The following is a 24,709-nucleotide window of genomic DNA, read 5'->3' as shown; positions in this document are numbered from 1 at the left end:
AAAAATTCGGTCTCAGAGATCGAGAATCGGTCCCAGACCGGGAAAAAAGAGCTTTTCCCCACCCCTGACATGTATATCTATATATCTATATATATATATATACACACATGTATGTATGTATATATATATATATATATATATATATATATATATATATATATATATATATATATATATATATATATATATATATATATATATCTATCTATCTATCTATCTATCTATCTATCTATATATATATATGAGAGAGAGAGAGAGAGAGAGAGAGAGAGAGAGAGAGAGAGAGAGCAATCTAATTAGAGATACATGTATATACAATGTGTATATATATATATATATATATATATATATATATATATATATATATATATATATATATATATATATATATATATATATTATTTGTATACATTAAATTATTGGGCGACTTGTAATAAAAACTTTTAAAAGTGGTTTGGGTTGTACAAACATTAGGACGATAGAAAACATGTTTATACAGACACTGATATTTCAAAAAAGAAAGTATAGTGTTCTTCATCAAAAAGGCTCTGTTAGTCAGAAACATCTTACAATGGAAGCAAACTCGGGACAGTCCCTTTGAGAGCGAGTGCGAATAATTTTAACATGCTCATATACCACTAGAGTTTCGAGCATGTCCGTCCCGGGGCCTGTCTCTGGATAGCCAGTGACTTGCTCCGGGACAGAACAAAATTAAGGGGACAATTTTGAAATTTACATCCAAAAATTAAATAGTGGGCCTTTAAAATTTTGATGCGCATCTCTAATTAATATAATTAATAAAGAAAATTCTACTCATTAAATTTGGTCGCTAGATTAGATTGGGCAGTCAAAATTAAATTAGCTAGATAACACGCCTGATTTGGGATGGGGGGGGGGTGAAAATGGACAGAATTTTGAAAATAGCAATTAGTAAAAGAAATTAGTAGGATTAAAATTAGAAAGAAAAAAGTTACAAGCCAAAAATAAAAAGAATTGACTGCTCGGTCGAATATTTATTTAATTTGGAGCATTTTGGAAGGACAGTCCAAAAATAAATAAGAGAAAGAAGAGAGGATCGGACTATTTAATAATATTTTTTTTAAAAACAAGTAATTTCGACATGAATTTTTGAACGAAGGTCTAAAAGTGTTTAAAGTCCGATCTATACGTCCACGTGAGTGGCCTCGTTAAGGCCGTTAGGTGTTACGTCGGCGAGGCTGGAGTGTCCCGGAGGTTCGGCAGCAGATGTTGGCGTCGTAACAGGATACTGACTACCGTACCGTAGTCGGGGCCGCAGACCGCTCGGATCATCTTATGTAGATTCCGGTTGTCCAACTTGTTCGAAAGTATGGCCTGTCTATAGGTCTGCTCCCTCCGGTGCGTCACGACTACAGTGTGGTGAGTACCGAACATCTTGCTGTGAAGTTCGTACTCGCTGCCGTCCTCCAGGGGTCTCCAGTCCGCGTTGAGGTAACTGCCACGGAACTTGGTCGGGTCTGTCGTGTCCCCCTGCATGTACTGATGAAGGTGTTTCTTCAGTCCACTCACTGCGACGGTCCACTCGGACTCTTGGGGGGGGGGGGGGGCGACTACCGGCGCTGGTCTCTCGGTCTTGGCTGGCTGGTTGGTCGGTGATGTTGGCTTCCTCTTGCCAACGGCGGCTGATCGGGCCTGTGGCGTGGCGACTGGCTGTACCGGCGATACCGGCCAGTTCTGCCTGGGCCACGTGACGGTCGGCGATGGAGGGTCGTCGTGGGGTGTCTCACACACCGCGGTGTTGAGTCGGTCCCTCTCGGTGGTCGACGGTTCCCGCAGGGCTGGTCTCGTCAACTCAGGCTGGGTTGGGGGCGGCGTCGCATAAGGGACCGCCGCCAGCTTTGGTCCCCCCCCCCGTGCCGTTCCTGGCGCGCTTTTCCTCTTCCTCCATCTCTTCTTCGTCGGTACGATCGCGTCACCGTACACCAGTCACGGAAGCCCGTGACCCAGTGTACGAAACGCGATACTCCAAAAAATTTCCATAACTACATAAGAGTCCCCCCAGGTGTGTGTGTGGGGGGGGGGGGGCAACTCGGGAGTACAACCATGGGCGTACATAGGATTTTGAAAAGGGGGTTTCCAATACATAGGATTTTGAAAAGGGGGGTTCCAAAATAGATTGCAGAGATATTGGGCATATATTTCTATGTTGAGTAAATATAATAATGTCAGATATATTAAATTATAAAAAAAGCGATTTCGGGGGGGTTCGGTCGAACCCATCGAACCCCCCCCCCCCCATGTACGCCCATGACAAGGCGACACGTCTGTCCCTTTGAGGAAATTTCATTTTACTACTCGGAACCTCTCGACCGATTCTACGAATCATACTGAAGACTCCGTAATATGCCGAAGTTTTCCGAATGTTTAATAAATCCAGTTACGCTTTAATTTTGGCAACTGCGCTAAAATTTTACCGTACGGAGATTACGTTTTATGAGGTATAGACGTAGTATATGTCATACATCTCGATATAACCGATCAGAACATTTTGATTTGACAATGATTAGAGCACAGTTGAATTTCTATCCCAATGGGAGCTTCATATTTGGTCACGTGAAGTACATTTATATCCCGATAAAGTACTTCAGACATTCACTTTATAAGCGGTATTGCTGCACGAGATTTTGGCTCTGCTCTAAGACAGTTAGAGGACGAGAAACAATACTTTATCGGCGTATAAAGGTAGTGTCGCACGAGAAAACGCTCGGCTTACGCCTCGCCTTTGTCTCGTGCGACACTATCTTTATACGCCGATAAAGTATTGTTTCTCGTCCTCTAACTATTACTTAGAAGTAAACGTGTTTTTGCATTCGGTCAAGTGCTTAGTGTATTGACATTTAAAATTTTCGGCATGATACGACTCTTGAAAATCCTTTTTTTTTCTTTTCTTTTTTTTAAACTGTTAGGAATCGGTGCACTCTTTTAAGAAAAATAAGTAGTTATATACTACACACAAGCCATAACGTACGTTATTCTTCTCAAACGTGGAGTGGGGGGGGGGGGGGTGCAGGGTTTGTTCTTGCTGGGTTTGAACTCTTAAAAAATACGAAAAAAAAACTATTTTAGTTTAGAAATGCAATATTTGTAGAGTAAGACTGATAGATTGCCCAATACAACTACTTTGATACTTTAAAAAAAAAGACTAGGTATGGCTTTGTTAACCTGACCTAACATCTAGGTGAACCCAAACCCCTATTTAATGGACTGGTCTGGCCATCCCCTACAGCGAATCAGATGGCTGTAAATTGTGTAATCAGTCGGTGTACCCTGAGTACTTGCAGGCGGTTAATGCCACCAATCTTTCTTTCTCCCCCCTCACTTACGTGGTGTGGAAGTGTGTTACTTTACTCGCATTAAGCTTTATTTTCACTTTATTGTTACTATCTTTATTTCATTATTTATTATTGTTTTGTGTTCTGGGATCTTGCTGCATTTTGCTTTTATCTAGTTTTACCTTTTATTATTTTAATTTATAGGCCTAATTGGTTTTAATTATTATTATTTATTTATTTTACATTATATAATCATATTTTAATTATTATTATGTTTTTTGTTGGGGTTTTTTGGTAAGTGGTTTTGAAATAATAAATAAACAGTAAAAATAATCTTGATTTATGTTAAAATTACACTATTCTCTAGGCTAAGTCATATTCAACAGGTAGATTAAAGCAATACATTTAAATTTTTAATATATTTTTAAAAAATCCCTTTACAGTTTTCTCTAGTCTCATGATGGCAGCTGCAACTGGTGATGAATATGTCAGAGATTCGGTGAAGGACTACTATGGGAAACGGTTGAAGTCCGCTAAAGATCTAAAGACTGTATCCTGCAAGACAACACCCACAGGGTTGCCAAAACCTGTCCGGGAAGCCCTGTCTGATATTCATGATGAAGTGGTTAGAAGGTGAAACAGTTATTTAAAAACTCAAACAGACATAGCGTGAATACAGGGCTAGCTCTGCCACTTGCTAAATTTGCCAACTGCGAATTCTAAGAACAACTGGCAAATTTTATTTTAATTTGGCAAAACAATTTCATGTAATAATTGATATTTTATTGGAAAATAACTTCTTAATTTTGTGTGAGTGTGCATTTTTCAAGATAATTTGGTGAATGTTTCTGCTCACCCAGGGCTAGCCCTAGAATACTAAATGAGTGGTCCTTAGATACCATTTATCTCATGAGTTGTTTCACAACATGATTAACAGGAAATGTTAATTGGATACATTTTTAAACAAGTACTTTAGGTATTGAGATAAATGCTATCTAGTAGATAAGAATGTAGTATTCTATTTTTAACATGTTCTTAAACAAACTAAAACACCCATCTTTCTAAGTTATTTACAGTGCTTGTTGCACAGATGATGTACAATGTATGTCATTGGTAGAAATTGACATCTATAGTGTTAATTTCATTCAAAAATTTGGTTATCACCATGCTGAAGTGAATTGGTTGTCTTTAAATGGACTTCCAACATTCAACCGGTAGGAACTGGGGGGTGGGTGGGAGCAGGGGGGCATGTGACCCCCCCCCTTGCGAGTTTTTTTTTTTTTTTTTTTTTTTTTTTTTTCTATATCACATTAATGTTTGCCATTGTAACCAAAATCGGATATAGAGTTTGTACCCGATCCATCAGTGCCCCCCACCACCACCACCACTCCCAAAGTCATTCCTACGGGCCTGACATTGAATGTTACTTTGTAATTTACCTTAAATCATAATTTCTCTCAAATGGGTGTGTATAAAATACATAGACATAACATATGAATATACACTATGTAGTCAAACCTGTCTAAACTGGACCCTCAGTAACAGAAGCAGAAATTTTCACTAATCCACCAGACAAATATATCTAGAAATTTACTAATATTTTCATTGTCCAAATAAAATAGTTTGTTTTATTCAAGTACAATGTTTTTGATTGCTTAAAATGAAACTGCAATGTACATTTTTATTTGTACACTGGTACATTTTGCTTGTCCAAGCAGATCCTGTCTTTTAATGAGATGAATATTACATGTAGGTCATCAGTGTGTTCTGGTTTAGGCAGATTTCAAGGTGTGTACATTTATCTTACACCAAATATAGGTCAAGGTGAGTTGGTAAGTGGCTAAAGCTTTTTCCTGGGTGAGGGTTAAGTGCTAACAGCATATCATGTTTCAGATAATGGAACAATATGATCCTTGAGTAAACTCAACTGGGTGAGGGGGTGGGGGTGCAGTGCATATTCTGACCTCATCAGCTGGAGAGTTAGGAGAGACCGTGACCTCATAACCCTGTCCCCCACTTCTAATACCTGTCACAGTGTGTCTGTGTGTTTACTTCATTGTCAGTTTACAGTTCGGTTCATGTTTATATCCAATAAAGGTTCAATCACACTGTCCTGGGTACACACCTCAGCTATCTGGGCTGTCTGTCCAGGAAAGTGGATTAGTTGTTACGTAGTGGTTGATAAGAGAAACATCGATGTCAGTGATAGAAATAAGCAAAAAAAGTTACTATAAAAAAGTGCTGTTGGAAATAGAATAAAAAAAAATTTCGTCGATTATTTCTTACATATTAAACAGACAAGTAAATATTTTTAAAATATCTATTTAATTATAGTCTACCTAATTTAGCATTTACTTGTTTTGGCTCTCATTGATGTACAAGGTGGTGTTTACTCTTGAAATTAAAAGAAATATGTCAGTAAACAGGTGATTTGTGCACTTTATTGGAACAGACTATAACAAAGTTTGATCAACATACACATGTATGTCAATTTCATTGCTGTTACAATATGTGAGAGACTGTTTCTGATGATGGTTTACCCCTATTCCTCTCCAAAACAAAATATTTGTAGACATTTATAAGTAATTTTTGAGCGAAACTGTCAAGAACCATTTTGAGTTTGTGATCTATTTTCTGGTATTAAAGGTGCTATCTCAAAGTTGCATAATGACAGCTATTGCAAATCATGTTTTTTATTAAATTTTGCTTTAACATTTAAAGACTACACCTTTAACTATATGCCCATAAATGATTATAGGAAATTATTTTATCTACTAGTAGAAAATACATTTTTATTGGAGAATCTTTATCACAAACAGATGCTTACATATAACTTCTGATATAGCACCTTTAAGTGGTTGCAAGATTGTGTAAATTTCTACTGTATTTATATTGAATTTATATTCACTAAATATGCTGGTCAAAATTAATAATTTATGCTGCAATTCAAAATAATCGGTTATCTTGCAGTTTTAAATTAAAAAGTTTGTTTAAGGGTAAATGAAACTGACACATATCCATCAACAAGTGTTACAGTTTGTTCCAATAAAGGTCACAAATCTCCTGTTTACCAATATTTTTACTTTTATTTCAAGAGTAAACACCACCTTGTACATCAATGAGAGCCCAAACAAGTAAATGCTAAATTAGGTAGAGTATCATTAAATAGGTATTTAAAAATATTTACTTGTCTAGAAATCAAGAAATCTAGAAATAAATTATTTGTTTTATTCAAGTACCAGGATGATGTTTGTGATTGCTCAAAATGAAACTGCACTGAAATGTTTTACTTGTCCACTGGACAATCACCGAGGCATATTTTGCTTGTCCGAATAGATTTTTACTTGTTGGGACAAACGGACAAGTGCTTATTTGAACACTGGATGTAGTGGCCTTACACCTTCCCTTTAATGAGCACACTGGATGTAGTGGCCTTACACCTTCCCTTTAATGAGCACACTGGATGTAGTGGCCTTACACCTTCCCTTTAATGAGCACACTGGATGTAGTGGCCTTACACCTTCCCTTTAATGAGCACACTGGATGTAGTGGCCTTACACCTTCCCTTTAATGAGCACACTGGATGTAGTGGCCTTACACCTTCCCTTTCGGTCATTAAACTCGTTCTGGGTGGGAGCTGCTACTGGGGATATGAATCCAGTACCACAGAGGCCAGTGCCTGTGTTTATAGTCTAGTAGTTATACTGTAAATCAGGAAATGTTAGCAAGCGTAAAACTTTAGCAAAGCCATACAAGACGCTAAAATTCTGTGTCTCTGAATTTAAAGAGACATAAAAGACTATCCTGAAAAAGGTTTGCGTGACTGAACTGTCGGTGATTAACTGAACACACAACAATGGTTACAGGTTACTGATTAAACCAAAATGGATAACAAACAGCAATAGTAACACTGTTGGTTAGCATGCACATTCTGCAATTTTCTACTAAAATTTAGCTGTCTGTAAGCTGCATAAAGTCAAAATAGATCAAAAGTATTATTTAATCTGATCCTACATCTTGAGCTTTATCTTTTTTCAGTTTCTGATATGATGACCTTGCTAAAATGTTATGTCGCAAATATGTCACTTATTTGGATTTTGCTAACTTTTAAGATCGCTAATATTTTATGATTTACATTGTATGAGAATTTTAGAATGTGCCATTCTCTTGCAGATACTATGGTTGTGGGCTGGTGATCCCCGAGCAGGTCAAGGGGATAAGGATACTGGACCTGGGCAGTGGGTCAGGTCGAGACTGCTTCGCCCTCAGCAAGCTGGTGGGAGAGAACGGTTACATTGTTGGGATTGATATGACAGATGAACAGGTGATCATATATTTCTTGTATCTTTGCTCTTGTCCTTTTGGGGGGTCGGATGTACCTCAGTGGTACAGTGTTCGGCTGATGTGCGATCGATCTAGGGAATAACAAAGGTGTAACAAAGGCTGTGGTATGTACTATCCTCTCAGTGGGATGGTGCATATAAAAGATCCTTTGCTGCTAATCAAAAAGAGTAGCCCATGAAGTGGTGACAGAGGGTTTCCTCTCAATATCTGTGTGGTCCTTAGCCATATGTCTGACGCCATATAACCGTAAATAAAATGTGTTGAGTGCGTCATTAAATAAAACATTTCCTTCTTGTCCTTTACTAATGCATCAGGCCTCTGTGAAACAAGTTGAGGGAGTGATTAATTGCTCCCATAACTTGGATTATGAGGAGTCATTTAAGATTATGATATTTATACCCTATGAATTCACATCCTAAGGGGAGCTAAATTTACTCTCCTTGAACTATTCTCAGGATAGAGTGATAGCCTCCCCTTAAACGGTGAGGTCTGATGAATTAATAATTAGATTGTCTTTCTTTAAATTGCAATGAATTAACTTACTGCTTCTAACCAGCATTGATGTGGGATCATTTTTATTTGGTATCTGAGAAAATTTTGGACTTGGGGTAGGGGTGACGGGCATGCATAAATATAAATAATATTTATGAGAAAAGGCCACAAGTTACTTTGGAAAGTGTGCAGAGGCATGCACATCTGATAGATGTTCAAACTGTAGATAATTTTTGGAGAGATTTTAAATTGGCTTATTTGTCATTTTCTTTAAACTGAGATGATGAGGTTGGCCTTGTATACTTGATAAATATCGGTGACAGTTGCTTTTTAAATTTAAGAGCATTCTGGGAAATGGTTAATGTAGATACAATTATATGATTATATTATTAGAAACTAGGCATTTGTCTTACAAGCTAAATTTAACTACTCATTTTAGATTTTTTAGATATATCGTTTTACAGTGTGCATTTCTGTGTGTGTATATATTACCATGTGGAAAACCTTGACTCATAATCAGCTACTAAATTAGAACTTTGAACCAGTATACAACCATGCATATATATATATATATATATATATATATATATATAAATCAGATATTGATATAATTTCTGGACGAAAGATTATTTTTAAGCTATTTTCTTGAAAATAAACTGTTGAAGATGAACAATGACTCTAGTGTCATGAGTTGTTTTTTCTTCAGCTAGAGATAGCAAATCAGTACATCGATTATCACAGAGACAAGTTCGGCTACAAGAAGTCCAACGTGGAGTTTGTCAAGGGATACATTGAAAAGCTCACCGAGGCAGGATTAAAGGAGAACAGTTTTGATGCCATTATGTAGGTCAGATTTTAAACATAAACTGTATATATCAGTTTTATGTATGTTTTTGTTGCCATCCTTTTGCAAAAAGTAGAGTTTGTTGTATGTTTTTGTTGCCATCCTTTTGCAAAAAGTAGAGTTTGTTGTATGTTTTTGTTGCCATCCTTTTGCAAAAAGTAGAGTTTGTTGTAAGTTTTTGTTGCCATCCTTTTGAAAAAAGTAGAGTACTGTAAGTAATATTTATTGGTTTGTTCAGCTAAATTGTTTTTTGTATATTGAAAACTTGGTAGGAATGGTTCATAAAGTACTGGATTAGCATTACAAATTTTGGGGTGGTATTTTTGCCAGAATTGTTGTTGTTTGATGAAAAACTTGTGAAAACCCTGCAACAATCTCCAATATCATTTTTATTCTCTCACAAAATATGTTTTTTAATTTTGTACCAAAAAAAATTCATAAACATATTTTTTCTCTTCTTTTTCTTTTTAGCATAAATGAAAATATGTTCTGGATAGTTTTTTATAATAAGATATAATTTAAATGAACATTGTCTGCTTATGTTCAGTGTTGTCAGTTTCTAAGTAAAAACAAACACGATACACTGCCATTGAAATTTCTTAAATGATTTGAAACTGTTTTTCAGCTCGAACTGTGTGGTGAATTTGTCTCCCGACAAGAAAGCTGTGCTGCGAGAAGCCTACAAAGTTCTAAAGGTATTTGTCATCAACAGAGAGGAAAATACACCTGTTATAATCCTTGCCAAGTTTAGGACCCATCATGGCTAATCGTTTTGGTAGCCAAACAGACTGGCTATTAAGAATTACTGTGTGACTAATTACCTGGTATGTGCTATCCTGTCTTTGGGAAAATGCAAGTGCAAGATATTTTGCTGTGAAATCTCTTTTATTTATGATTGTCTAATTTTATTTAATATATAATGTGTATGTGTGTAATGCAAATTTAATATATTACCACAGATTTAAGAATGAATGACAATAAAGGATATTACAGCAATTGGTAAACACAGCCTATATCAGGGTTTCTACCAGAGGGTAAAATGGGTATTACGCCATACCCTATTTTTTTTTGCAGATTTTTGTTTTTAAGTTAACCTTTTGACAAAATTAATTACTCTTATTATTACTGTTTGATTATCTTAACCCCAAAACTACACTTAACCCACTTTTCTTCTGTGGGAGGGCCCCCATACCCCGTTGACTGTGGATGCATTCAATTCCATAGTGCCATACCCAAACATTTCTTTCTGGCAGAAACACCGTATAATATAGGCAATGCTGGACTTCTCTTCAGACACTGAATTAACAATGTGCTGTCGCTAAACAAAATATTCCTGTTCTTTCTTCAGGTTGGTGGTGAGGTGTATTTCAGTGATATCTACTGTGACCGGAACCTTCCGGAATCGGCACGAAAACACGAAGTCTTATGGGGTGAGCAAGTTCTGTTCCTTTTTATTTTGCTGAATTAATTTGCTGCATATAAAAGAACCCTTGCTGCTAATCGAAAAGAGCAGCCCATGAAATGGCAACAGCGGGTTTCCTTGTGTGGTCCATTTCCAAATATCCAACGCCATATAACCGTAAATAACATGTGTTGAGTGTGTCGTTAAATAAAACATTTCCTTCTTACAGAAAGGATCAATATAATTTCCATTGTAGTGTGTTTGTAGCACCTAGGAAAAGTCTGATAGAATCTAAATTCATGTGTATAAAGATAAAATTTCCAGGTTTGTAATGTAATGCCTATTTTTAAATCTTAACAGTCATAATATTGATGTTAAAAACACAACTTTTATGCATTTTGTTATTCACTGCAGTTAAAATAGAATACACATTCTGCTTAATATTTAATGACTCCAGAAGAGTTCTAAGTGATTTTAATTAATCCATCTTGATTTCCTTGTTCATTTCAATAATTCAATAAATAAATATTTATATTGTAAACTACTCATTACAGGTGAGTGTATTTCTGGTGCGTTGTTTTGGAAAGAGTTGTTTAGTCTAGCCAAAGAGGTTGGATTCAGTACACCCAGGATGGTTTCCGTATCACCAGTTCCCATCACACAACCAGAATTCAAAGAGGTCATAGGTAAATTTGGCTTTATTTTCCTTCTTGTTTGCAGTAATAAATACATGCATGTATTGCAGTCCACAGTATGGCATTTACCATTTCTCCTACCAGGTAGTCCCCATCAGTATTTAGTTAAAATTAACATTTCTACTTATCCTGAGGACGTAGTTTGACGTAATATAATATATGTGTGAAATTTTCTCATTTATTTTAAATATTTTTTTATTTATTTTTTAAATTCATCATATCATGTTTTTTTCAGAAAAAAATAGTCACTAAAAATTGTTTTGGAAAACTTTGAAGGGTCTTAAAACGTAGAGGGTTGCTGTTAGTTTTTCATCAAAGAATGGGGACAGGAAGATTTTATGCATAGCACTAACATCAGGAATAAAATTCAGAGGATTGGTGCTGTGGGGGGAAAAAGGATTTTTCATTGATAGCTAAGTAAATAATATTATTTATTACCCCAGCAGGCACTCATAATGAGGAAAATAAAAATCATAATTTCTTACTGAGAAATTATCCTGCATTGGTTTAACATACACTACCATTGGACGATTTGACATCGACAAACCAGTCACCTTGTCGGTACTAAATATGACATCATCACGTTTTGACAAAGCGTACACAATGACCTCACATAGTTTAAAGCGTTTGCGTCTTTCTGGTTTCAGCGTTAAACTTGTAATAAAATGGTAGTTTAATGCAATTCATTACAGATTTTAGTTTTTATAGAATATATAGAGCTTTGGGCTTTGAAAATTATCTGTGAACCGTGAATAAAATACAAAGTTAAAGCAATACCCAGAACAGTAAAGTAGTTTACGTCATTTCTATATACATGGACGTGTAGCCAATGTACGCTATATCGAAAATAAAGGCTTTTAAAAACTCCAAATAGCTGGGATAATAAATAGAATAACAAACTCCAGGGCACAATATTTCACGTGAACTGCCGTTCTGTTTGCGTGTCGGTTACGCAAAATTTAATTTACACAAACCACAAATTGGTTACGTCGTGACCTGTAAACGTTCAGAAATTAAAACTTGCAAACTTCACATTTACAGGACGTTTATTCACGCAGACATACTACTAGTATTCTGACAAATGCTTTAGACTGAATTTTAGATACTTGATACGCAGCAAACCAGTAAACAATGTTATATTGCAACAATTGTAACCAGTCTAAACTTTTTAAAAAGTTTTAAAGAAATGTGCTCAGACCGCTGGGGACGGCTAAGTTATCTGCTGCTATTTTATCTCTAAAGGAATATATGTAGACATAATATTGGATTGACTATAATTTTGCATATGTTGAAAACAGTTTTAACGTAAACAGGAATCCAAAAGTGTCACAAAAATTTAAAAATACTAACATCGCATAATGAGCTTTAAAAAACTAATATTTAGAATGTCACTGCAGTATAGAAGTTCCATCGATAAAGTGAAAGTAACATAGCCACTGCAAAATGAAAAAAGAATCCCTCCAAATGATTATGTATCTATTTCAAAGGCGTAGCGCCCATTACGCACAATATACACATGTGTGTAATGCAAAAACAAATATCCGGGAATAGGTCAAGGCTGTCTGTAATTGTTCTATAAAATATCCTTTTAAAACTGACTTGAAAAAAGAGATGGAAAAAACTGCCTCAGAAAAGGCTCAGAATGCATCTACAGGTGTTCTGATTTGCATAATTTTCAGGGGCGAGGCTCCCCAGTCAGGCATGCCTTCGGCGTGTGTAAATGCTAAAAAACTTTTTCGCTATGCCCCTGTATTTTGTTTCAGTACTGGGGCTGATATTCAGTTCTTTTATAATATTGTTAACTTTAGCAAGCATTAAAGACTTTTTTTTCTTTTTTTTTAAAATGTTTTCTTTTGTATTTGTTTTAACTTTATGTTTGAGCTAAAAACTATGTATGTAAAATATAATTTCAATGTAATTTTGAGGTAACTGATCAGATAACCCACGGGTTATGCAAATATAATTCACGTATTGGTTACCTAGGTAAAAACCACGTGAACCGACTTCCAGTTACTTCAGATTTCGAAATATTGTCCCCTGAACTCGGTACCAGTTATTATCAAATTTATGTCCCTCGTGAAATAATTTTCACTTGTTCACTCGATAAAGCTCGTGACAAGTGAAAATTATTTCGCTCGGGACATAAATTTGATAATAACTGGTAACTCGTTTATTATCCTCTATATACAGTGAAACCCTCTAAACTGGTGGTTCTGTTATTTACTAATATTTAAAAAGAGATTGTGAAAAACAGCTGGTTTTGAGGGAATTCCAGTGTGCTTATGGTCCAGTTTTGTGAGTTTTCACTCTGTATATATTGCTTAACATTTTCTCTTGCATGTAAAATCTTCCTCCAATTTCACAGGGGATGCTCAGTTTGTGTCCGTGACATACAGACTCTTCAAGTTACCTGAAACCAAGCAACCAGCCCGCCAAGTCATCTACAACGGGGAGATACCAGGACATGAAACAGAACTCAAGTTTGACTTCGCAGTAACCTTTAAGGTAGGTTGTGACAAGTAATCTTTTTTCCGGAAGTTGTGTGCTTTGTAATAATTCATCCAGGTTTGTTAAAGGGACTGTCTTGAGTTTACTGCTCATAGGCTTTGGGGAAATGGGTGGACCATGGGGCACTGGTCCCCCCAACTCTGAAACTGGGGGGCCACAATATAAACTTGTATTTAATACATGCCTCCCAGTTGCTGCCATCTTCCGATGCCTGTGCTGCTGTCCTGAGTTTGTTTATGACTAATGGATCCTTTCTGATTTCATGTTTACGATACCAGTATCTGTATAACCAAAGTGTTTGTTGGCATCCTAGAGCTTGAAGTAGCCCAAACCAGATTTTACCTTCCAATAATTTTGTATGTACGGGGGAGAAAACGAAGTAAAATTAAAAATAGCTGCTACAAATATTAGTACAGGACCACAAACACATTGGGTATACAAACACTGGTATTCTAAACAAGAAAATGTATGTAATATGTAGTTTTAGTTGTTAAAGACTTTATTAGTTGGAAACATCTTACAATGGCTTCAAACTGCGGACACTTTACCACTGGGCTACGTCCTGCCCCTTGTTGTGAATGGATGCTGTATTATTAAATGGATGCTGTATTATTGTTGTGCAGCTTCTATTTTCCCATATGCATGATACCCACAACAAGCAAACCGCACAATAAGTTTGATTGATTTTCTTCAATGTCTGATTCATATTCGAGTGTTCATCCATGATAATATAATATTAATACAGATTAAAAAAATTGACGTATTTAAACTATTTATTCCATACAGTGGCAGATCCAGAAAATCCATTATGGGGGGTCCCAATGACATGAGGTAGAATGTCAATGGAACTTTGGGGGAGGTTTGGAGGGGATCGTAAAAAAAATGAAAATTAATATATAATAAAATTATAACTGTCAAAAAATTTAGGGGGGGGGGGGGGGGGGGGGGCCTAGATGCGCCTCTGCCATAATCTTCTGACTTCTCCGTAAAGTAATTCCTTGAAAAGATAACGAAAAGTGCCTCAATAAATTAAAGTATGAAATATTTTGCTGGCATACATTTCAGGATTTGGGGCGGGAAATAAAATGTTTGGCTGATACCCAGTTGGTCTATAATCAATCCCTGGGTGGTGTGCCTATTGGGCTATTTCTCGTTCCAGCCAGTGCTTCACAATTAGTGTAACAATGGCCATGGTATATACTGTCCTGTCTGTGGGATGCTTCATATAAAAGATCCCTTGCTGCTAATTGGATAGAGTAGTTCATTGCATGGTGACAACAGATTTCCTTTCTCATTATATGTGTGGTCCATAACCATATGTCTGATGCCATATAAATAAAATGTATTGAATGTATTAAATAATAGAATATTCCTTTTATTTCAGGACTTGTTAGCATACATTTCAAATCTGTTTAAGAAGCAGAATGATTTTTTGGTTTTTTACTGGTTTCAGAAGGGAGATCTTGTACCTGTTGACAGTGAACTGTCGACTATTCTAGACAGCTCCAGATACAAGGAAGAGTTTGAGTTCCAGCCAGCTGGCAAGATGTGTTGTTCTCCCACTACAAAGATGGTAAGTCAGTGTTTCATGCCATGATTGATATTTTTTTGGAAAAATTACACTGTTTTAAAAATAATTGAAGATAATTTCGAGAGAAAAAATCTTACCCAGAGCGAGCCCTAAATACATACGATATTATTAACATTACAACTGTGATGCATTTTGTAACCAATCAGATATCTCCTGACGTGTCCTAATATTAGGGGTTTTTAAATGTAATGGGGGAAATATAAGCACTTTTGCTATTAGAATGTAATGGATCACGACCTGTGTCACCATATTAATCAAGGAAATTTAACAATTCTCCAACAAATAACCTGTAACCCCTAAAATGGTAAAGGATAAATTATCTACTGACAAGGTTTATTACTGTAAATAATTCTATAATAATATTTGTTACGTAGACAGTCCCATCCTGTCACAAAAAGGAAAATTATTAGTTGGTTATTGTGGGTGGTGGTTTTTGCTAGAGCATACTACTGCTAGTTTGCATTTTTGTCTTTGAATTTTTACAAAGGGGAAAAATACTAAAATCCAATTTTAACTACAATGTTAACTACATGTACTTCATTATAATTACTTAGGCATTTATGTTCTTTTACTAGTCTTGACTAGTTTTATTTAATTACTTTGTGTATTTTGCACCATCATACAAGGAGTAGTTTACAGTAGGTAATGTCACTTCCCATCCAAGGTAGAAAACCGGAGGCGACAAAAAAGAAACAAAATGGCAGGAAAAAATCATGGTTTTAATTAATTCTAAAATTACATGTTTTTCATTTGTTAAACTGTCAGTATGTACTGGTGGTCCGGGTATGTGTCTTTCCAACACATACAGCTCATATTTGACCTGAGTGTTCCTTTAAGAGACACCCTAAGTTTTAAACACTGTTGGATCATACCAGTACTCCAGCCAATGGGTGGGCCTCTTAATGTGAGCAATATAGTCCTAATTGATTTTCAGCACCTTCCTGGAAACATACAATTTTTTATTTTAGACGACTGCAGCATGGCAAAATAAATATTTGGTCTTCTTGAGAATATTTACAAATGTCTAATATCTACTTTGTTATCTTTTCTAGGAACTGAATCCATTCGAGTACATGGAAATCCTGAAGAAAGATGGCAAATTACCAGCTCCATCTTGTTGCTAGGAAACGGACATTTCTCATCTGATTAGTGCTATGTAATTAATAACCACATACCTTAATTCACAGTAGCTATCATTTACGTAGATGACATAAACTACTGGACTAAATCAAAGACTTTACAGTTTTATCGACTATGGAAATGAAAGAATGGTAACTGATTACTTTAAATCCCATACATGTATAGGCTATTACAACATTATAAATCTATTGGTACAGGCCTCCACAAATTGCAGGAATAATCAGTCCTAGCAATGTGCTTTTTATTTTGTTCAATAATAAAAAAGGTTCTGCAAACCAAAATAGGTTACGGGTATGCTACTCTCTCTTTTTTTGGCATTACCCCTTGTCGGGGTAAACAGATTTTAAATGTGTCGAGGCCTGTGAGTATCAAAAGAAATTATATGTAAGCAAATGTTTTTTATTTAGTCTGCTTGGTGGTGGTATGCTAGAAAAAGTACCCAAATAAAACAAAAAACAAAAAAAAACTTACTAAATTTGCATTTGTAGATTTTTAATCTGTACAAGGTATAGCATAATATTTAGTGCTATATATTTTCATGAATGAATTTGCAATAAATAAAAGATTTAACAAAGGTCTCACTATACGGATCACTTCCGGGTGAGAGTTCATTGATCACGGTCCACTATAGTTCCTAATTGTGCCACAAGTTCACATATTCACTTCTAGGAAATGGTGAAGAATTAAAATAATATGTATTTTTAATGCTAAGCCTTCTGGCTGTATTTTGCCTGTGCTATTTTGTAATATTGTGCATTGACCTTTTGGGACAGCGCAAGAGACAGCCGGAGTGAATCGGTTAATGAACCACCTGTTCGGACCGGTACTACAGCCAGATGCAGTCATATAGCAAAATACTGAGACAGGAAATGTTCTCAATTTTGGAGTGAAAATAAATGCTTATATAATGTATGAACCCGTTCTATTGGCAATTTTCATTTGAAGTTGTGTAATTTAACATGGGTTTCAGTGGCAGATGACACCTGTGTAGTGAGACCAAAGAAGAGGTGTTGAACTGAACACAAACACATTATAGTGTCATATAAAAATCTATACAGTAGTTTCTTGAAATGGGGAAATAAAAAGTAAGTCATGAAATGGGCCAAAAGAGTCATTAAAGCAAGGAATACACCATAAGACAATCATTTTTAACATAAACAATAAATGTGCAAAATAATATTTTAAACTTAATGCTTCTTGCTAACATTAATCTGTAATTGTTCAAGGGGTTATTCAACAATTACGCAATGCAAGATCTGATTTTAAATTAATTTTTTTCACCCCATATAATATTGTGTAATGTTAAAGACCCCTCCCACTCTTAAAATTATGTCGCACCTTTCACTGTCAGTAACATAATTTGACAAACATTGTGTGGGGCGTTTCTCTTCCTAAGATTTACTGATTTTGTTGTGTCATAAATACTAAATTAACTACAACAAAAACATCATGTGTAATGTTAACGAATTGACCACAACTGGTTGTATTTAGTTTATTAATGTTGTTTTCCAACCCCCATATGTTGCCCATGATTCCCCATCCCTCCCTAGAGCATTAAATAATTCTAGAACAGCCTTCAATGTTTACCAGTAATAATTTTAAACGTCCACATTTTATATATGTCCATTAAACTTTGTTTTCTTACTGTGCTATGCACTACAATCTATTTATTTCTGAACCCAACCAATTGTTTTTGTAAAATGCACACCAAAATAGTGCACAGTTTTTTTTGTTATTTCCATAACATTTCTACTTTATTTTTTTCTGTTAAATGAAACTGAAATTATTTTTAAAAAACAATGTTCATGAAGGCTTGGAAGGATTTTAGTACTCATCGTTTTATGTAATTTATATACCGAGAGAAGGGAGCACTTCGTATTGTAGACCAAATGTCAGTCACTATTAGAGTTGATACGTCTGTATGATCATAGAGCTTGGTGCATGTACAGACATTCCTTTTGGTTTCCATGATAATGCTTATGCATAGCTTCTGTGACTTCAGTGAACTTGGTTTGAATTTGGAGTTTTTCTTGTCTTTCTTGACTCAAATTCTCTTGTCTGGTCCATATTAGTCTAGTCTCTACCCTTTGACCAGTCCAGCTTGGGTGACCCTACCAGGAGCTGATGTTCCAGCTAGCATGGCTCTTCGAGTCTTTGAGACATGCAAGCTACCTCACCAAGTCGAGGAATGGACCATAAGATAGATTTGTCTGTATAAAGTACAAGGATATAATGTGGGACTGAATGCTCCGACACTATTGGATGATGGATTTGGTCCACTGAAGTCAGAGTACAGAAGCTATGTATCAGCATTAGCGTGGAAACTGAAAGGAAATGTCTGTACATGCACCAAGCTCTATGATCATGAAACAGATGATCAACTATAGCTTGAATGCAGCAGAAGAAGATGATGGCTTTGGTTGCAGTCACTCTTTCCTGTTAGTGTTGGTGTGGTTACTTATTTTCAGTATACTATAGGAATTGGCAGTGGCGGATCCAGTGTGAAATGGAGCAGGAGTCGCAACGAGGCTGTGAAGCTGGCAGATGGGGAAGGATGGGTGTTAGTATTAAATATTGCATTTTTAAAAATATTAACACAACCGGCAGGGGCGAAATGCAGGATTTCCCCAGGGAGGAGGTGCAATACTTAGAGGGCCCCTACTAACAGTATCCAGAAATACACTAACACTGACCATTATAAACATGTTCCTTACTAAAAACTAATTTAAAAAAAGAACGTTTGTTTTGTTTAAGGACACCACTAGAGCATACTGATTTATTAATCGTCAGCTATTAGATGTGAAACATTTGGTACTTTTGACATAGTCTTGGAGAGAAAAACCTACATTTTTTCATTAGTAGCAAGGGATCTTTTATATGCATCATACCACAGACAGGATATCACATACCATGGCCTTTGATATATCAGTTGTGATACACTGACTAACGAGAAATAGCCCAATGGAGCCCGCAGACGGGGATTGATCCCAAACAGACTGCATCAAACGAGCGCTTTACCACTGGGCTACGTCACACCCCTAAAAACTAATGAATGCATCATGTTTATCTGCTAAACACTGAAGTTTGCAGAACACTTCGAATTATGTATAGATGCGCACGTCCAACACCCCCAAGCCTCGAGGGCACTTCATATGATTAAATTAATGCATTGAATCGAACTGAACTCCCTACTCCCTTTGTTATCATGGGAGATTTTAATGCTCACCACACTTTGTGGGGATGCGATGACATAAATAATAAGAGGTAAACAATTAGAAAGAGCTCAGAGATGGAGGTTGACGGAGGCAAATTGGGATGAATTTCGGCATCTGTGCAGCACTCTACTGCATCAAACTGCCATGGCTGGTGCCGATGATCCCATGTCTTTGTTCACCTCCATCTTGAAAGATATTGCAGAGGAAACTATTCCTAAGACTTCGGCAGTACCAAAGCGTTTCAATAAACCATGGTTCAATGAAACTTGCAAAGATGCAATCAAAGAGCGAAACGGACCCTCGAGAGGTTCAAACGCGAGCCTACCGGGGATAACCTGAATGCTTATCGCATTGCTCGGGCAAAGGCTCGTAAAGCTATTAGGCAGAGTAAGAAATCATCTTGGAGAAATTATGTCTCCAAGTTGACTTCTCAAACATCTGTGAAATCTGTCTGGTAATATGATACGTAAAATCAAGGGGAAAGAATCCAATAATACAGTTCGCCATTTGTCTGTTAATGACACGGATGTGACGTCTCATCGTGACATTGCCAATGCATTGGCAGACAATTTCTCTCATAACACTTCTTCTTTCAGTACAGATGCTTTTACATCTGTCAGAAATAAAGCTGAAAAGCAACCAATTAACTTTTCATCTGAAAATGCTGAAGTATAGCCTACAACAGGCACTTCTCTTTGGAGGAGTTACAGGACGCTCTACGTAGAGCCCGTGATACTTCGGTAGGACCAGATGAAATACATTATCAACTCTTAAAACACTTACCTGAGGTTTTTTTGATTTTGGGGGGGGGGGGGGGGGGGGGGTGGGGGGTTTTTGTCATCTTCAAATGGTTCTATAGTTAAATATCTTTAACAAAATCTGGATTTCGGGTGACTTTCCTTCTGATTGAAGAAAAGCCATTGTCATTCCTATTCCTAAGCCTGGTAAGGATCCAACAAACCATACCAGTTATCGCCCTATTGCTTTGACAAGTTGCATTTGTAAAACCATGGAAAGAATGATCAACCGTAGACTTGTCTGGTATCTTGAGTCCCACAAATTGCTTACTAACATGCAATATGGGTTGAGGACTAGACGTAGCACGGTTGATCATCTTGTTCGATTTGAAACGTTTTGTAGAAATGCTTTTATCCATAACCAGCATTTGGTATCGATCTTTTTTTACCTCGAGAAAGCTTATGATACCACGTGGAAGTATGGGATTTTGAAAGACCTCCATGGCATGGGCTTAAGAGGCCGTATGCCTGACTTTTATCTCAAATTTCTTACAGAATAGGTCTTTCAAGGTACGAGTGGGATCTACGTTATCCAATTCTCACTCCCAAGAGATGGATGTGCCTCAAGGTAGCATCCTGTCAGTAACTTTATTTTCCGTGAAAATTAACAGCATCACCCAGTGTTTAAAACCTGGCGTTGATAGCTCGTTATATGTCGACGATTTTCAGATTTGCTACAGGTCGTCCATTATGAGTATCACTGAACGTCAGTTGCAGCTTTGTTTGAATAAACTTCAACAATGGGCAACTGACAATGGATTTCGATTCTCAAAGTCAAAAACAGTCTGTATGCATATCTGCCAGAAAAGAGGTCACCATTTAGATCCACAGCTGTTTCTGGACAAAACTCCGATTCCAGTTGTGGGGAAGACCAAATTTCTGCGGGTTATTTTTGACAGGAGGCTATCTTTTGTTCCTCATTTACAGTATGTGAAAAAGAAGGGCTTAAAGGCCCTCAATATCTTAAAAGTTATTGGCAAGACTGAATGGGGAGCAGATCGAAAGGTTATGCTCCGACTTTATAGATCTTTAGTTCGATCTAAACTTGATTATGGGTGCATTGTGTATGGGTCAGCACGTAAGTCTTACTTGCAAATGCTAGATCCTATACACAACCAGGGACTTGGGCTTTGTCTTGGTGCTTTCAAAACATCTCCTGTGGAGAGCTTGTACGTCGATGCAAACGAACCTAGTTTGGGTGCTAGACATGCAAAGCTTTCTCTGCAGTATGCTACAAAGATTAAAGCAATGCTAAAACATCCTGCACACAATGCGGTGTTTGATAATAAATATATGAAGTTATTTGATGCGAAACCGAATGCGATTCGAACATTTGGTCTTCGCATTAAGCAGTTTTTATCAGTTTCCAACATTGATTTAACAGACATTTTGGACACGCCTTCATATTTTATTTTTCCACCTTGGTGTATCAAACCATCAAAAATTGTATTCGATCTTGTGCATCTAAAAAAAGATCGCACAGATGCAGTTATTTATAAACAACATTTCATGGAAATCCAAGAGAGGTATTGTGATTACATTCCTGTTTCAACAGACGGATCACGGGATGGGAATTCTGTGGCTTGTGCTACAGTTTTTCCATCAGACACAATAATTTCCATGAGATTGCCCGATTCAGCATCAATCTTTACTGCTGAAATTTGGGCAATCATTAAAGCCCTGGAACAGATTAAGGATTAATGTGCATCCAAGTATATTATTTTTATAGACTCACTTTCGTGTCTTCAGGCTCTACAGTACATGAAATTGGAGCATCCCTTAGTTGGGATGGTGATACGAAAGTGTGTCTTTTTATCAATTGCCAATAAAGATGTTATATTTTGTTGGGTACCCAGCCATGTTGGCATTAGGGGTAACGAAAAGGCAGATGTTGCTGCCAAGTCTGCTTTGAACTTGCCCCGTGTCCATGTTGGTGACCCCTATAGTGATTTTAAATTTCATATTAACCAATATATCTTTTCGACTTGGCAAGATGATTGGGGCGGTGCGGTTGCGAATAAGCTTCATTCTGTCAAGGCAGTCCTGGGAGAGTGGCAGTCATCCTACAGGCGATGCAGGAAGAATGAAGTAGTCTTATGCCGTGCCCGCGTCGGCCATACATATTTGACGCATTCATTTATTTTAAAGAGGGACCCTCCTCCTCAGTGTGAATACTGTCAGTGTACACTGACTGTGCGGCAAATTTTGGTGGAGTGTGATCATCTCAAGCCGACAAGAAATGATATATTTGGCAACAGAAATGTTTTGGAATCGTTTAAATTCCATCCAATGTTAACTGTAAAGTTTTAAATATTGTATTATACTTTCCCCCCATAGCTCCTTACACTGTGGTTTTACATGAGTGTATATAAATATGTTCATATACTTACCATTTGTGACACCCAGTAGCCGATATGTATTTTTGTGCTGGGGTGTCGTTAAACAAACATTCATTCATTGAACTGAATTAACCTTGCGAACATTTCTTGCACTGACAGAGCTAGGGGACCACGGCCCTCCTCGGTCATCCCCGTCCCCCATACACGGAAACAATGTGGGTGGTCCCTCAAGATAAAAACCCTCGCTGCACCATGCCTACGCACACAACGAGTATTATTCCATTTCTTACATATCCTAAAAAAAAGCCCCAGGTTTTAAGCAAATTTTAATATATTTTTTCGACTAAAATATATTTGCAACCCTTTGCACTTTTAGCTGACTTACGCGTCACAGACATGATTTTCAGGTTAACTATACGTCACAGTGTAATCGATTTCCATCGTGTTATTTTTCATTGGATATATGGCATCAGTGACCTGGTCATCACCTAGAAGCAGCCAGTCGTATGTCTTGAAATTGTTAACACACGTACGTGTGTAAACATGGTATGTGTTATCATAAATAACGCATGGTGTTCTCACCAACGGGTGTGTAAGAAATAACATTTAGTCAAAAATATGACATCACAGAATATACCTTTTTATGGTTTCAATACAATACAATACAATACAATAACTTTATTTCCATGTTCATATATGTATAATAAAAACATAGTCTGGTTGACCAGCAAAAATAAAGTACATAAAATATTAAACGCCAACATCAAAAAACTAAACTACAACTCTTGTCTAATAAAGTACATGTAGAGTAACAGGCTCTGTTGTCTTTTGTCTGTTCTTCGATATTTGGTTAATTAGAATAAATAAATACTATTAAGTGGCAGGGGGTCTAGTTAGAAGACTAGTTCGTGCTGTGTCCAAATCTGAGCAGAGTTGTGCGACTGTAATGAGTTGTGGTTTAGGCAAGTTGATGATATAATAAAAAAAATCGTATTTATTTAGTGTTTGGAATATTGGGAATTCTTGTGCGAGTGTAATAAAATATTTTCTTCTGTTCGTTTCTAGCTGTGTTGCAGTCCACGAGAAGAAAATGTGCCTGCATCTTCCACCGCCTCTTTGCAAAGCTTGCAGAGTCGGTCTTTTCTGAGAATATTGTGATGCCTGCCTCTTTCGATTTCGAGGCGGTGTGCACATATCTAAGTTTAGTTACATGTTTTCTTAGGTTACAATTATTTAATGTTTCGAGGTATAGGGCAAGTGATTATGGCGCCTATGTGTGTATAATATAACAGTTTTTCGGAGTCTATTTAATTTTTGTTTAAAGTATTCTGTAGTCGTGTTTGTTAGTTTTTTCAGTTACTAGTTGGTTGAGAGTTTTCTTGTTTTTTGGGTAGTGCCAAATAGCTGTTATGTCGCAATTGGTTTTTTTTCCTACCTTAAGGTGAATTCAAAATTAAGTTTTTAAGGTCCCGATTTAAAATTAATTTATTAACAGATTTCCCTTATAAGTTCTAAATTAAGTTATAGGAAGGTGGTTTGAAGGGTTTTTAAGTTTGTTTTTAATTCTAGGTTTGGAGGGATCGGGTTTTTAAGTTAATTGGTTTTATTTAGGCAAAGATTGTTTTGTTTGCATTTTCCAGGTTGTTAATGTGTGTTTTTTTTTTTCTTTTTTTTATTTGGTTTTTGAAATTAATTTTTTTTTTTTTATTAAACCTAATTTTTTTTTAATTAAAAGGATTTTTTTTGTTAAAATTTTTTAATTTTTTTTTATTTATAAATATGGTTTTTATTAAATTTAAATTTTTAATTTATTTTGGGGAAATACTAAATTAAATTAAATTATTTAAAATTTACCTTTTTAAATTTCTCCCTTTTTTATTTAATAAAAGGTTAGTTATTTATTTTTTATTTTTTCGATTTTGGTTTTTTTTTTGTTTTTTTAAATTTAAAATTTTGAATTTTAATTTTAAAATTTAAATATTTAAAATTTTAATTTTTTTAAATATAAAGGAATAAAATTTTTTTTTTTTT

At 36.2% G+C, this 24,709-nt stretch overlaps 1 protein-coding gene across 3 annotated transcripts; it reads left to right on the top strand.

Annotated features, from left to right (window-relative positions):
• The first annotated feature begins 1,269 nt into the window (after positions 1–1,269).
• Positions 1,270–16,797, top strand: LOC121384352 (arsenite methyltransferase-like). Of its 3 annotated transcripts, none has more exons than XM_041514712.1 (10): positions 1,270–1,398; positions 3,755–3,944; positions 7,485–7,635; positions 8,854–8,990; positions 9,617–9,686; positions 10,340–10,421; positions 10,948–11,079; positions 13,454–13,593; positions 15,050–15,169; positions 16,240–16,797. In XM_041514712.1, exons 2-10 carry the CDS (start codon positions 3,769–3,771, stop codon positions 16,309–16,311), a joined length of 1,080 nt encoding a protein of 359 aa, XP_041370646.1. In that variant the 5' UTR covers positions 1,270–1,398; positions 3,755–3,768; the 3' UTR covers positions 16,312–16,797. The 3 variants fall into 3 exon arrangements, with proteins under 3 accessions (XP_041370646.1, XP_041370644.1, XP_041370643.1); XM_041514710.1 differs by having other exon boundaries at positions 1,330–1,470; XM_041514709.1 differs by lacking the exon at positions 1,270–1,398 and adding an exon at positions 3,313–3,373.
• The last annotated feature ends 7,912 nt before the right edge of the window (positions 16,798–24,709 follow it).

This window comes from Gigantopelta aegis, chromosome 10 (genome assembly GCF_016097555.1).
Source record: "Gigantopelta aegis isolate Gae_Host chromosome 10, Gae_host_genome, whole genome shotgun sequence".
Classification (NCBI taxonomy): Eukaryota; Metazoa; Mollusca; class Gastropoda; order Neomphalida; family Peltospiridae; genus Gigantopelta; species Gigantopelta aegis.
The sequence above is the reverse complement of the archived record's forward strand: the minus strand, read 5'-3'. Positions and strand labels throughout refer to the sequence as shown.

Coding starts and splice junctions, on each gene's coding strand:
- LOC121384352 (XM_041514709.1), top strand. CDS start 3,328: ATGCCACCAATCTTTCTTTCTCCCCCCTCACTTACGTGGTGTGGAA. Junction 3,374..3,754: donor CTCACTTACGTGGTGTGGAA/GTGTGTTACTTT, acceptor ATCCCTTTACAG/TTTTCTCTAGTCTCATGATG. Junction 15,170..16,239: donor GTTCTCCCACTACAAAGATG/GTAAGTCAGTGT, acceptor TATCTTTTCTAG/GAACTGAATCCATTCGAGTA.